This window comes from Scyliorhinus torazame, chromosome 7, assembly GCF_047496885.1.
Source record: "Scyliorhinus torazame isolate Kashiwa2021f chromosome 7, sScyTor2.1, whole genome shotgun sequence".
NCBI classification, from domain to species: Eukaryota; Metazoa; Chordata; class Chondrichthyes; order Carcharhiniformes; family Scyliorhinidae; genus Scyliorhinus; species Scyliorhinus torazame.
Genome location: NC_092713.1, coordinates 4595004 through 4609033, shown reverse-complemented (window position 1 = coordinate 4609033; position 14030 = coordinate 4595004). Strand labels below are relative to the sequence as shown.

The window sequence follows — 14030 nt, the reverse complement described above, 5'->3', positions numbered from 1 at the left end:
CGTTTGTAAAAATCTTGCCGTTTTTTGATGTTATTTGCCAATATTCCGGCATTCCTTCTCTGATTTTTCCTGGTTTCAGGCAGTCCAAGGGATCCGGGAACACACATTCCCAGCCCCGAGCCTCTGTGAGCCGCTGCCACTGAGGAGAGAAGGGTCTTCGTTGGAGACCTTTCATTAGAAGGAGGTCACCCGTTGGGGGAGGAGGGTTGAAAATTGGAATCTGACAGTTGAATGAAATGTGATTGGAATCTCTCAGGACAGATTTACACAGGGCTCTGTCAATAATGGGGGGGTGAAGCTCTGCTTGTTGAAGATTTAGTGGAGATTCTCATTCTTTCTCCAGTTTGCTCTCCATTCTGTGACACCTCCCTCTGGTCTTCTCATTACTGAAATGTTTCGACACAAACACCAGGTGCAGAGTTCTGGGTTTCATTAACTTGAACAAACATTCATTGCTGCCAGATCACATTCTTTATAATTAAATTCCAAAGCAGCAAATCCCACCGAGCTTGCTGGCAAGATGTCGACTTCAAACTGTCGTTCCTTTATTAAATCAGTCCCCGGGCTGTGGACGTGTCCGGCAAGGACAGTATTTATTGTCCATCCCTAGTGACCCTGAGGAGGTGGCGCTGAGCAGTCCCAACATCAGAAATAGGAGCAGGTTTAGACGCTGAATGCAGGAGAACAAGGGACGTTCCCCAATGGAATGTCTCATCGGAAGAGGGTTCATTTCGGTGGCTGGACAGGGATCCAGCCGGAGTAAAATGGAGCCAAAGATTGAGAGGACATCTGGAACGGAGCAATGGGTGATCTTTCAAGAAGAGTTGGTTTGGGGACAGGCTGGGGACATCTCAACAAGGGTGGAAGTTACTGGAATAAAACCAGGACTCGGTGGATGATGAGGGAGAATATGATGTTACATGGAAAACATAGAAACATAGAAAAAAATGGCAGCATGAGGAGGCCATTCGGCCCCTCGAGCCTGCTCCGCCATTCATTATCATGGCTGATCATCCAACTCAATATCCAGATCCCACCTTCCCCCCATATCCTTTGATCACCTTTGTCCTCAGTACTACATCTAACTGCTTCTTCAAACCATACAAAGTTTGGACTCAACTACTTCCTGAGGTAACGAATTCCGCAGGCTCATCACTTCCTGGGTGAAGAAATTTCTTCTCATCTCTGCCCTAAATGGTCTACCTCAGACTGTGACCCCTGGTTCTGGACACACCCACCGTCGGGAACATCCTTAGCAAAAATACAGAGGAGGCCATTCAGCCCCATTGTGTCAAACTAAAATCCTTTGAAATGGGAAATGATTCAGGGCCCTGGGGGAAATGAGGAGTGGGATAATTGGATCGACTTTTCAAAGAGCTGACATGGAGACAATGGGCCGAATGGTCTCCTGTTGTTCTGTATGAAGAGCTGACAGAGGAATGGACACTGATATTAATAATCCCAATAGCATCTGGTTATTATCTGATCTATTGAAAGAATCTTGTTCTGTTTAATTTGTCTGCTGTATTTTCTATGTTATAAACTGACTCGAGTTGTAAATTACTTCATTGGTTGGAAGGTGCTCTGGGACATGGCAGGGTAATAAATGCTGCTATAGAAATGCACGGCTTTGTTTAAAAGATCAGACCAGGAACTCGAACATTCGCCAGCTGTCACGACTCAATTGGATCTTCATAATTGGTGCTGGGATTCAGAAATAATTGCTTGTCAGACTTTTAGCCGAGCAAGTCACAGACTGTGTTTCTACAGAAGTAGTGATGATCCTTCCTTTATGTCGACAGTTCCAGTGAGCTTCACAACACGTGTAGTGAATTCGCTGAGACGACGATTTCTGATCAACTACATCTTCCTTCAAAATGACAGAATTTAAAGCAAGTAAAATAGTGACATGGTCCTGGTACGGTGTAACTCATCAGTATAGCAGCACTTAGAATATAGAGCACACTTCATCAAATACAGTGCACACTTCATCAAATACAGTGCACACTTCATCAAATACAGTGCACACTTCATCAAATACAGTGCACACTGCATCAAATACAGTGCACACTTCTTCAAATACAGTGCACACTACACCAAATACAGTGTACACTTCATCAAATACAGTGCACACTTCATCAAATACAGTGTACACTTCATCAAATACAGTGCACACTTCATCAAATACAGTGTACACTTCATCAAATACAGTGCACACTTCATCAAATACAGTCTACACTTCATCAAATACAGTGCACACTTCATCAAATACAGTGTACACTACATCAAATACAGTCTACACTTCATCAAATACAGTGCACACTACACCAAATACAGTGTACACTTCATCAAATACAGTGCACACTTCATCAAATACAGTGTACACTACATCAAATACAGTCTACGCTTCATCAAATACAGTGCACACTTCATCAAATACAGTGCACACTTCATCAAATACAGTGCACACTACACCAAATACAGTGTACACTTCATCAAATACAGTGCACACTTCATCAAATACAGTGTACACTTCATCAAATACAGTGCACACTTCATCAAATACAGTGTACACTTCATCAAATACAGTGCACACTTCATCAAATACAGTCTACACTTCATCAAATACAGTGCACACTTCATCAAATACAGTGTACACTACATCAAATACAGTCTACACTTCATCAAATACAGTGCACACTACACCAAATACAGTGTACACTTCATCAAATACAGTGCACACTTCATCAAATACAGTGTACACTACATCAAATACAGTCTACACTTCATCAAATACAGTGCACACTTCATCAAATACAGTGCACACTTCATCAAATACAGTGTACACTACACCAAATACAGTGTACACTACATCAAATACAGTGTACACTTCATCAAATAGAGTGTACACTACATCAAATAGAGTGCACACTTCATCAAATAGTGTACACTACTACATCAAATACACTCTACACTTCATCAAATAGAGTATACACTTCAAATACAGTGTACACTATATCAGATACTGTGTGCACTACATCAAATACAGTATACACTACATAAAATACAGTGTACACTACATCGAATACAGTGTACACATCAAATACAGTGTACACTACATCAAATACAGTGTACGCTACATCAAATACAGCGTACGCATCAAATACAGTGTACACTTCATCAAATACAGTGTACACTACATCAAATACAGTGTACACTTCATCAAATACAGTGTACACTACATCGAATACAGTGTACACTTCATCAAATATTGTGTACACTTCATCAATTACAGTGTAGTGTCTCCCACCCGCCCTCTTCCTCTAACCTAATAATAAAACCCATTGGTCTGAGGTAAGTACCATATTTTATTATATTATTATTTTTTATCAAATAGAGTGTACACTACATCAAATAGAGTGCACACTTCATCAAATAGTGTACACTACTACATCAAATACACTCTACACTTCATCAAATAGAGTATACACTTCAAATACAGTGTACACTACATCAGATACTGTGTACACTACATCAAATACAGTATACACTACATAAAATACAGTGTACACTACATCGAATACAGTGTACACATCAAATACAGTGTACACTACATCAAATACAGTGTACGCTACATCAAATACAGCGTACACATCAAATACAGTGTACACTTCATCAAATGCAGTGTACACTTCATCAAATACAGTGTACACTACATCGAATACAGTGTACACTTCATCAAATACTGTGTACACTTCATCAATTACAGTGTAGTGTCTCCCACCCGCCCTCTTCCTCTAACCTAATAATAAAACCCATTGGTCTGAGGTAAGTACCATATTTTATTATATTATTATTTTTTATAAAAAATTTAATTTAGTTGTTAGCCAGATCTTGGTAGAAAGTTAGAGGAATGGCAGGGAAGGGAGTACAATGTTCCTCCTGCAGGATGTTTGAGGTGAGGGATGCAGTTAGTGTCCCTGCTGATTTTACCTGCAGGAAGTGCTGCCATCTCCAGCTCCTCCAAGACCGAGTTAGGGAACTGGAGCTGGAGTTGGAAGAACTTCGGATCATTCGGGAGGCAGAAGGGGTCATAGATAGCAGCTTCAGGGAATTAGTTACACCACAGATTGGAGATAGGTGGGTAATTGTAAGAGGGGCTGGGAAAAAGCAGTCAGTGCAGGGATCCCCTGTGGTCGTTCCCCTGAGAAACAAGTATACCGCTTTGGATACTTGTGGGGGGGGGGGGACTTACCAGGGGTAAGCCATGGGGTACGGGCCTCTGGCACGGAGTCTGTCCCTGTTGCTCAGAAGGGAAGGGGGGAGAGGAGCAGAGCATTAGTAATTGGGGACTTTATAGTCAGGGGCACAGATAGGAGATTTTGTGGGAGCGAGAGAGACTCACGTTTGGTATGTTGCCTCCCAGGTCAAGGGTACGTGATGTCTCGGATCGTGTTTTCCGGGTCCTTAGGGGGAGGGGGAGCAGCCCCAAGTCGTGGTCCACATTGGCACTAACGACATAGGTAGGAAAGGGGACAAGGATGTCAGGCAGGCTTTCAGGGAGCTAGGATGGAAGCTCAGAACTAGAACAAACAGATTTGTTATCTCTGGGTTGTTGCCCGTGCCACGTGATAGTGAGATGAGGAATAGGGAGAGAGAGTATTTAAACACGTGGCGACAGGGATGATGCAGGCGGGAGGGATTCAGATTTCTGGATAACTGGGGCTCTTTCTGGGGAAGGTGGGAGCTCTACAGACAGGATGGTCTACATCTGAACCTGAGGAGCACAAATATCCTGGGGGGGAGATTTGTTAGTGCTCTTTGGGGGGGTTTAAACTAATGCAGCAGGGGCATGGGAACCTGGATTGTAGTTTTAGGGTAAGGGAGAATGAGAGTATAGAGGTCAGGAGCACAGATTTGACGTTGCAGGAGGGGGCCAGTGTTTAGGTAGGTGGTTTGAAGTGTGTCTACTTCAATGCTAGGAGTATACGAAACAAGGTAGGGGAACTGGCAGCATGGGTTGGTACCTGGGACTTCGATGTTGTGGCCATTTCGGAGACATGGATAGAGCAGGGACAGGAATGGATGTTGCAGGTTCCGGGGTTTAGGTGTTTTAGTAAGCTCAGAGAAGGAGGCAAAAGAGGGGGAGGTGTGGCGCTGCTAGTCAAGAGCAGTATTACGGTGGCGGAGAGGATGCTAGATGGGGACTCTTCTTCCGAGGTAGTATGGGCTGAAGTTAGAAACAGGAAAGGAGAGGTCACCCTGTTGGGAGTTTTTTATAGGCCTCCTAATAGTTCTAGGGATGTAGAGGAAAGGATGGCGAAGATGATTCTGGATAAGAGCGAAAGTAACAGGGTAGTTATTATGGGAGACTTTAACTTTCCAAATATTGACTGGAAAAGATATAGTTCGAGTACAATAGATGGGTCGTTTTTTGTACAGTGTGTGCAGGAGGGTTTCCTGACACAATATGTTGACAGGCCAACAAGAGGCAAGGCCACGTTGGATTTGGTTTTGGGTAATGAACCAGGCCAGGTGTTGGATTTGGAGGTAGGAGAGCACTTTGGGGACAGTGACCACAATTCGGTGACGTTTACGTTAATGATGGAAAGGGATAAGTATACACCGCAGGGCAAGAGTTATAGCTGGGGGAAGGGCAATTATGATGCCATTAGACGTGACTTGGGGGGGATAAGGTGGAGAAGTAGGCTGCAAGTGTTGGGCACACTGGATAAGTGGGGCTTGTTCAAGGATCAGCTACTGCGTGTTCTTGATAAGTATGTACCGGTCAGGCAGGGAGGAAGGCGTCGAGCGAGGGAACCGTGGTTTACCAAGGAAGTGGAATCTCTTGTTAAGAGGAAGAAGGAGGCCTATGTGAAGATGAGATGTGAAGTTTCAGTTGGGGCGATGGATAGTTACAAGGTAGCGAGGAAGGATCTAAAGAGAGAGCTAAGACGAGCAAGGAGGGGACATGAGAAGTATTTGGCAGGAAGGATCAAGGAAAACCCAAAAGCTTGCTATAGGTATGTCAGGAATAAGCGAATGACTAGGGAAAGAGTAGGACCAGTCAAGGACAGGGATGGGAAATTGTGTGCGGAGTCTGAAGAGATAGGCGAGATACTAAATGAATATTTTTTGTCAGTATTCACTCAGGAAAAAGATAATGTTGTGGAGGAGAATGCTGAGCCCCAGGCTAATAGAATAGATGGCATTGAGGTACGTAGGGAAGAGGTGTTGGCAATTCTGGACAGGCTGAAAATAGATAAGTCCCCGGGACCTGATGGGATTTATCCTGGGATTCTCTGGGAGGCCAGGGAAGAGATTGCTGGACCTTTGGCTTTGATTTTTATGTCAGCATTGGCTACAGGAATAGTGCCAGAAGACTGGAGGACAGCAAATGTGGCCCCTTTGTTCAAAAAGGGGAGCAGAGACAACCCCGGCAACTATAGACCGGTGAGCCTCACGTCTGTAGTGGGTAAAGTCTTGGAGGGGATTATAAGAGACAAGATTTATAATCATCTAGATAGGAATAATATGATCAGGGATAGTCAGCATGGCTTTGTGAAGGGTAGGCCATGCCTCACAAACCTTATTGAGTTCTTTGAGAAGGTGACTGAACAGGTAGACGAGGGTAGAGCAGTTGGTGTGGTGTATATGGATTTCAGCAAAGCGTTTGATAAGGTTCCCCACGGTAGGCTATTGCAAAAAATACGGAGGCTGGGGATTGAGGGTGATTTAGAGATGTGGATCAGAAATTGGCTAGCTGAAAGAAGACAGGGGGTGGTGGTTGATGGGAAATGTTCAGAATGGAGTACAGTCACAAGTGGAGTACCACAAGGATCTTTTCTGGGGCCGTTGCTGTTTGTCATTTTTATCAATGACCTAGAGGAAGGCGCAGAAGGGTGGGTGAGTAAATTTGCAGACGATACTAAAGTCGGTGGTGTTGTCGATAGTGTGGAAGGATGTAGCAGGTTACAGAGGGATATAGATAAGCTGCAGAGCTGGGCTGAGAGGTGGCAAATGGAGTTTAATGTAGAGAAGTGTGAGGTGATTCACTTTGGAAGGAATAACAGGAATGCGGAATGTTTGGCTAATGGTAAAGTTCTTGGAAGTGTGGATGAGCAGAGGGATCTAGGTGTCCATGTACATAGATCCCTGAAAGTTGCCACCCAGGTTGATAGGGTTGTGAAGAAGGCCTATAGAGTGTTGGCCTTTATTGGTAGAGGGATTGAGTTCCGGAGTCGGGAGGTCATGTTGCAGCTGTACAGAACTCTGGTACGGCCGCATTTGGAGTATTGCGTACAGCTCTGGTCACCGCATTATAGGAAGGACGTGGAGGCTTTGGAGCGGGTGCAGAGGAGATTTACCAGGATGTTGCCTGGTATGGAGGGAAAATCTTATGAGGAAAGGCTGATGGACTTGAGGTTGTTGTCGTTGGAGAGAAGAAGGCTAAGAGGAAACTTAATAGAGGCATACAAAATGATCAGGGGGTTGGATAGGGTGGACAGTGAGAGCCTTCTCCCGCGGATGGATATGGCTGGCACGAGGGGACATAACTTTAAACTGAGGGGTAATAGATATAGGACAGAGGTCAGAGGTAGGTTCTTTACGCAAAGAGTAGTGAGGCCGTGGAATGCCCTACCTGCTACAGTAGTGAACTCGCCAACATTGAGGGCATTTAAAAGTTTATTGGATAAACATATGGATGATAATGGCATAGTGTAGGTTAGATGGCTTTTGTTTCGGTGCAACATCGTGGGCCGAAGGGCCTGTACTGCGCTGTATTGTTCTATGTTCTATAAATACAGTGTACACTACATCGAATACAATGTACACATCAAATACAGTGTACACTTCATCAAATACAGTGCACACTTCATCAAATACAGTGCACAGTACATCAAATACAGTGCACACTACATCAAATACAGTGCACACTTCATCAAATACAGTGCACACTACATCAAATACAGTGTACACTACATCAAATACAGTGTACACTACATCAAATACAGTGCATACTACATCAAATACAGTGCACACTGCATCAAATACAGTGCACACTTCATCAAATACAGTGCACACTACATCAAATACAGTTGTACACTTCACCAAATACAGTTGTACACTTCACCAAATACAGTGTACACTTCATCAAATACAGTGCACACTTCATCAAATACAGTTGTACACTTCACCAAATACAGTTGTACACTTCATCAATTACAGTGTACACTTCATCAAATACAGTGCACACTACATCAAATACAGTGCACACTACATCAAATACAGTTGTACACTTCACGAAATACAGTGCACACTACATCAAATACAGTGCACACTACATCAAATACAGTGTACACTACATCAAATACAGTATTCACTTCATCAAATACAGTGTACACTTCATCAAATACAGTGTACACTTCATCAAATACAGTCTACACTTCATCAAATACAGTGCACACTACATCAAATACAGTGCACACTACATCAAATACAGTTGTACACTTCACGAAATACAGTGCACACTACATCAAATACAGTGCACACTACATCAAATACAGTGTACACTACATCAAATACAGTATTCACTTCATCAAATACAGTGTACACTTCATCAAATACAGTGTACACTTCATCAAATACAGTCTACACTTCATCAAATACAGTGCACACTTCATCAAATACAGTATTCCCTTCATCAAATACAGTGTACACTACGTCAAATACAGTGCACACTTCATCAAATACAGTGCACACTTCATCAAATACAGTGTACACTTCATCAAATACAGTGCACACTACATCAAATACAGTGCACACTACATCAAATACAGTGCACACTACATCAAATACAGTGTACAGTACATCAAATACAGTGTTCACTACATCAAATACAGTATTCACTTCATCAAATACAGTATTCACTTCATCAAATACAGTGTACACTTCATCAAATACAGTGTACGCAACATCAAATACAGTGTACACTTCATCAAATACAGTATACACTTACATAAGAACATAAGAACTAGGAGCAGGAGTAGGCCATCTGGCCCCTCGAGCCTGCTCCACCATTCAATGAGATCATGGCTGATCTTTTGTGGACTCACCTCCACTTTCCCACCCTCAACCCCTTTATTCTTCAAAAAACTATCTATCTTTATCTTAAAAACATTTAATGAAGGAGCCTCTACTGCTTCACTGGGCAAGGAATTCCATAGATTCACAACCCGTTGGGTGAAGAAGTTCCCCCTAAACTCAGTCCTAAATCTACTTCCCCTTATTTTGAGGCTATGCCCCCTTGTTCTGCTTTCACCCGCCAGTGGAAACAACCTGCCCGCATCTATCCTATCTATTCCCTTTATAATTTTATATGTTTCTATAAGATCCCCCCTCATCCTTCTAAATTCCAACGAGTGCAGTCCCAGTCTACTCAACCTCTCCTCATAATCCAACCCCTTCAGCTCTGGGATTAACCTAGTGAATCTCCTCTGCACACCCTCCAGTGCCAGTACATCCTTTCTCAACTGAACACAATACTCCAGGTGCGGCCTGACTAACACCTTATACAATTGCAGCATAACCTCCCTAGTCTTAAACTCTATCCCTCTAGCAACGAAGGACAAAATTCCATTTGCCTTCTTAATCACCTATTGCACCTGTAAACCAACATTTTGCGACTCGTGCACTAGCACACCTAGGTCTCTCTGCACAGCAGCATGTTTTAATATTTTATCATTTAAATAATAATCCCTTTTGCTGTTATTCCTACCAAAATGGATAACCTCACATTTGTCAACATTGTATTCCACCTGCTAGACCCTAGCCCATTCACTTAGCCTATCCAAATCCCTCTGCAGACTTCCAGTATCCTCTGCACTTTTTGCTTTCCCACTCATCTTAGGGTCTTCTGCAAACTTGGACACATTGCCCTTGGTCCCCAACTCCAAATGATCTATGTAAATTGTGAACAGTTGTGGGCCCAACACTGATCCCTGAGGGACACCACTAGCTACTGTTTGCCAACCAGAGAAACACCCATTAATCCCCACTCTTTGCTTTCTATTAATTAACCGATCCTCTATCCATGCTACTACTTTACCCTTAATGCCATCCATCTTTGTCTCATGCAGCAACCTTTTGTGTGGCACCTTGTCAAAGGCTTTCTGGAAATCCAGATATACCACATCCATTGGCTCCCCGTTATCTACTGCACTGGTAATGTCCTCAAAAAATTCCACTAAATTAGTGAGGCATGACCTGTCCTTTATGAATCCATGCTGCGTCTGCCCAATGGGACAATTTCCATCCAGATGCCTCGCTATTTCTTCTTTGATGATAGATTCCAGCATCTTCCCTACTACCGAAGTTAAGCTCACTGGCCTATAATTACCCGCTTTCTGCCTACCTCCTTTTTTAAACAGTGGTGTCCCGTTTGCTAATTTCCAATCCGCCGGGACCACCCCAGAGTCCAGTGAATTTTGGTAAATTATCACTAGTGCATTTGCAATGTCCCTCACCATCTCTTTTAACACTCTGGGATGCATTCCATCAGGGCCAGGAGACTCGTCTACCTTTAGCCCCATTAGCTTGCCCATCACTACTTCCTTAGTAATAACAATCCTCTCAAGGTCCTCACCTGTCATAGCCTCACTTCTATCAGTCACTGGCATGTTATTTGTGTCTTCCACTGTGAAGACCGACCCAAAAAACCTGTTCAGTTCCTCAGCCATTTCCTCATCTCCCATTATTAAATCTCCCTTCTCATCCTCTAACGGACCAATATTTACCTTAGCCACTTTTTTTGTTTTATATATTCATGGAAACTTTTACTATCTGTTTTTATATTCTGAGCAAGTTTACTCTCATAATCTATCTTACTCTTCTTTATAGATTTTTTAGTGGCTTTCTGTTGCCCCCTAAAGATTTCCCAGTCCTCTAATCTCCCACTAATTTTGCCACTTTGTCTGCTTTTTCCTTCAATTTGATACTCTCCCTTATTTCCTTCAATATCCATGGTCGATTTTCCTTCTTTCTGCCGTCCTTCCTTTTTGTTGGTATAAACCTTTTCTGAGCACTGTGAAAAATCGCTTGGAAGGTTCTCCACTGTTCCTCAGCTTTTTCACCATAAAGTCTTTGCTCCCAGTTTACATTAGCTACTTCTTCTCTCATCCAATTGTAATCTCCTTTGTTTAAGCACAAAACACTAGTGTTTGATTTTACCTTCACACCCTCCAACTGTTGTTTAAATTCCACCATATTGTGATCGCTCCTTCCGAGAGGATCCACTTCATCAAATACTGTGTACACGTCATCAAATACAGTGTACATTACATCAAATACAGTGTACACCTCAACAATATAGTGTACACTACATCAAATACAGTGTACACTACTACATCAAATACGGTCTACACTTCATCAAATCAAGTGTACACTACATCAAATGTCATGTACACTTCATCAAGTACAGTTTACACTTCAAATATAGTGTACACTACATCAAATACTGTGTACACTACATCAAATACAGTGTACACTACATCAAATACAGTGTACACTTCATCAAATACAGTGTACACTACATCAAATAGAGTGCACACTTCATCAAATACAGTGTACACTGCATGAAATACAGTCTACACTTCATCAAATACGGTGTACACTACACCAAATACAGTGTACACTACATCAAATACAGTGTACACCTCATCAAATAGAGTATACACTACATCAAATAGGTTGCACACTTCATCAAATAGTGGACACTAATACATCAAATACACTCTAAACGTCATCAAATAGAGTATACACTTCAAATACAGTGTACACTACATCAGATACTGTGTACACTACATCAAATACAGTATACACTACATAAAATACAGTGTACACTACACCAAATACAGTCTACACTTCATCAAATACAGTGTACACTTCATCAAATACAGTGTACACTACATCAAATACGGTGTACACATCAAATACAGTGTACACTTCATCAAATACAGTGTACACTACACCAAATACAGTGTACACTACATCAAATACAGTGTACACTTCATCAAATACAGTGCACACTACATCAAATAGAGTGCACACTTCATCAAATAGTGTACACTACTACATCAAATACACTCTAAACTTCATCAAATAGAGTATACACTTCAAATACAGTGTACACTACATCAGATACTGTGTACACTACATCAAATGCAGTATACATTACATAAAATACAGTGTACACTACACCAAATACAGTGTACACTTCATCAAATACAGTGTACACTACATCAAATACAGTGTACACTTCACCAAATACAGTGTACACTACATCGAATACAGTGTACACATCAAATACAGTGTACACTTCATCAAATACAGTGTACACTACATCAAATACAGTGTACACTTCATCAAATACAGTGTACACTACATCAAATAGAGTGCACACTTCATCAAATAGTGGACACTACTACATCAAATACACTCTAAACTTCATCAAATAGAGTATACACTTCAAATACAGTGTACACTACATCAGATACTGTGTACACTACATCAAATACAGTATACACTACATAAAATACAGTGTACACTACACCAAATACAGTGTACACTTCATCAAATACAGTGTACACTTCATCAAATACAGTGTACACTACATCGAATACGGTGTACACATCAAATATAGTGTACACTTCATCAAATACAGTGTACACTACACCAAATACAGTGTACACTACATCAAATACAGTGGACACTTCATCAAATACAGTGTACACTACATCAAATAGAGTGCACACTTCATCAAATAGTGTACACTAATACATCAAATACACTCTAAACTTCATCAAATAGAGTATACACTTCAAATACAGTGTACACTACATCAGATACTGTGTACACTACATCAAATGCAGTATACATTACATAAAATAGAGTGTACACTACACCAAATACAGTGTACACTTCATCAAATACAGTGTACACTACATCAAATACAGTGTACACTTCATCAAATACAGTGTACACTTCATCGAATACTGTGTACACTTCATCAATTACAGTGTACACTTCATCAAATACAGTGTACACTACATCAAATACAGTGTACACTACATCGAATACAGTGTACGCTTCATCGAATACTGTGTACACTTCATCAATTACAGTGTACACTTCTTCAAATACTGTGTACACTACATCAAATACATTGGGGATTTAGTGTGGAGAGTGTCACACACAGAAATCTCGTGCAGGAAAGGATGGTTCACAGACTCCCTGAAGGTCCCTCAGATGTGAGGAGCCTGCGGTCTCTGTCGTTATTGGATCTGAGAGGTGACAGCCCCATTTGTTTACACTTTAGCCCCATACTCCTGGCCACTGAGAGGGGCTTCCGGCAAGGGAAGGATATCCTCGTTAGCCAGACATTGGGCCAAGGGGCCTAGGAACAGGTTCCAGCAGCAGGCGGTTCATGGTGTTGATCGACCGACTGCCTGCCCCTCGTTTGTGGTTATGTTTGCAGCCTCGGTGCCCACCTCGAGGTTCCGCTCAAGGCGTTCCTCAACTAGTGATATCCGCGGGGGCCTGGGGGGCATCACGACCCCAAAAACATGAATTTAATTTTGGTGAGTTTCCATTGATGTGGTTGCTTTTAGCTGCAGAAACCCTTGAAAAGGCCGTCAATTTGTAAATTGGTTAATTTGTTTTATTACTAAACTCAGTTGGGAAAGGATCGAAGCTGGTACCGAGAGCAATTGGAAAGAGTTGAAAGGAGGGTGGGATTGGATGAGGAGGAGTGAGTATATGAAATGGAAATGTTCTCACTGGAGGAGGTTGAGGCTGGCGTGATCGGATTGGAAAATGTCAACACAGACCGGCTGTCTCTCTGTGTCCAGAACAGTCCATCGAGAGAATACGGACAGAGTTTGACGGAGGAAATTTAAAATTCACCTGGGCAAACAAGGGCCCGAAATTTCCTGCCCCACTGAGGTGAAATTGCCGGCAGCAAAGGGGGCACG

At 42.2% G+C, this 14030-nt stretch overlaps 2 protein-coding genes and 1 pseudogene across 2 annotated transcripts in view; 2 read left to right on the top strand and 1 right to left on the bottom strand.

Moving 5' to 3' along the window:
• The window catches only part of LOC140426008 (netrin-G1-like), a 262666-nt gene that overhangs the window by 210213 nt on the left and 38423 nt on the right, over positions 1–14030 (bottom strand). The gene's annotated exons all lie outside the window — the stretch shown is intronic.
• Positions 675–3774, top strand: LOC140427213 (uncharacterized). The gene is made up of 5 exons (XM_072512826.1): positions 675–827; positions 1943–2884; positions 2988–3301; positions 3485–3684; positions 3770–3774. The coding sequence occupies exons 1-5, from the start codon at positions 675–677 to the stop codon at positions 3772–3774; spliced, it is 1614 nt and encodes a 537-aa protein (XP_072368927.1).
• LOC140427513 (uncharacterized) lies at positions 7792–13311 on the top strand (annotated as a pseudogene).

Coding starts and splice junctions, on each gene's coding strand:
- LOC140427213 (XM_072512826.1), top strand. CDS start 675: ATGCAGGAGAACAAGGGACGTTCCCCAATGGAATGTCTCATCGGAAGA. Junction 2,885..2,987: donor TACACTACATCAAATACAGT/GTACACTTCATC, acceptor TTCATCAAATAG/AGTATACACTTCAAATACAG. Junction 3,302..3,484: donor TTCATCAATTACAGTGTAGT/GTCTCCCACCCG, acceptor CATCAAATAGAG/TATACACTTCAAATACAGTG.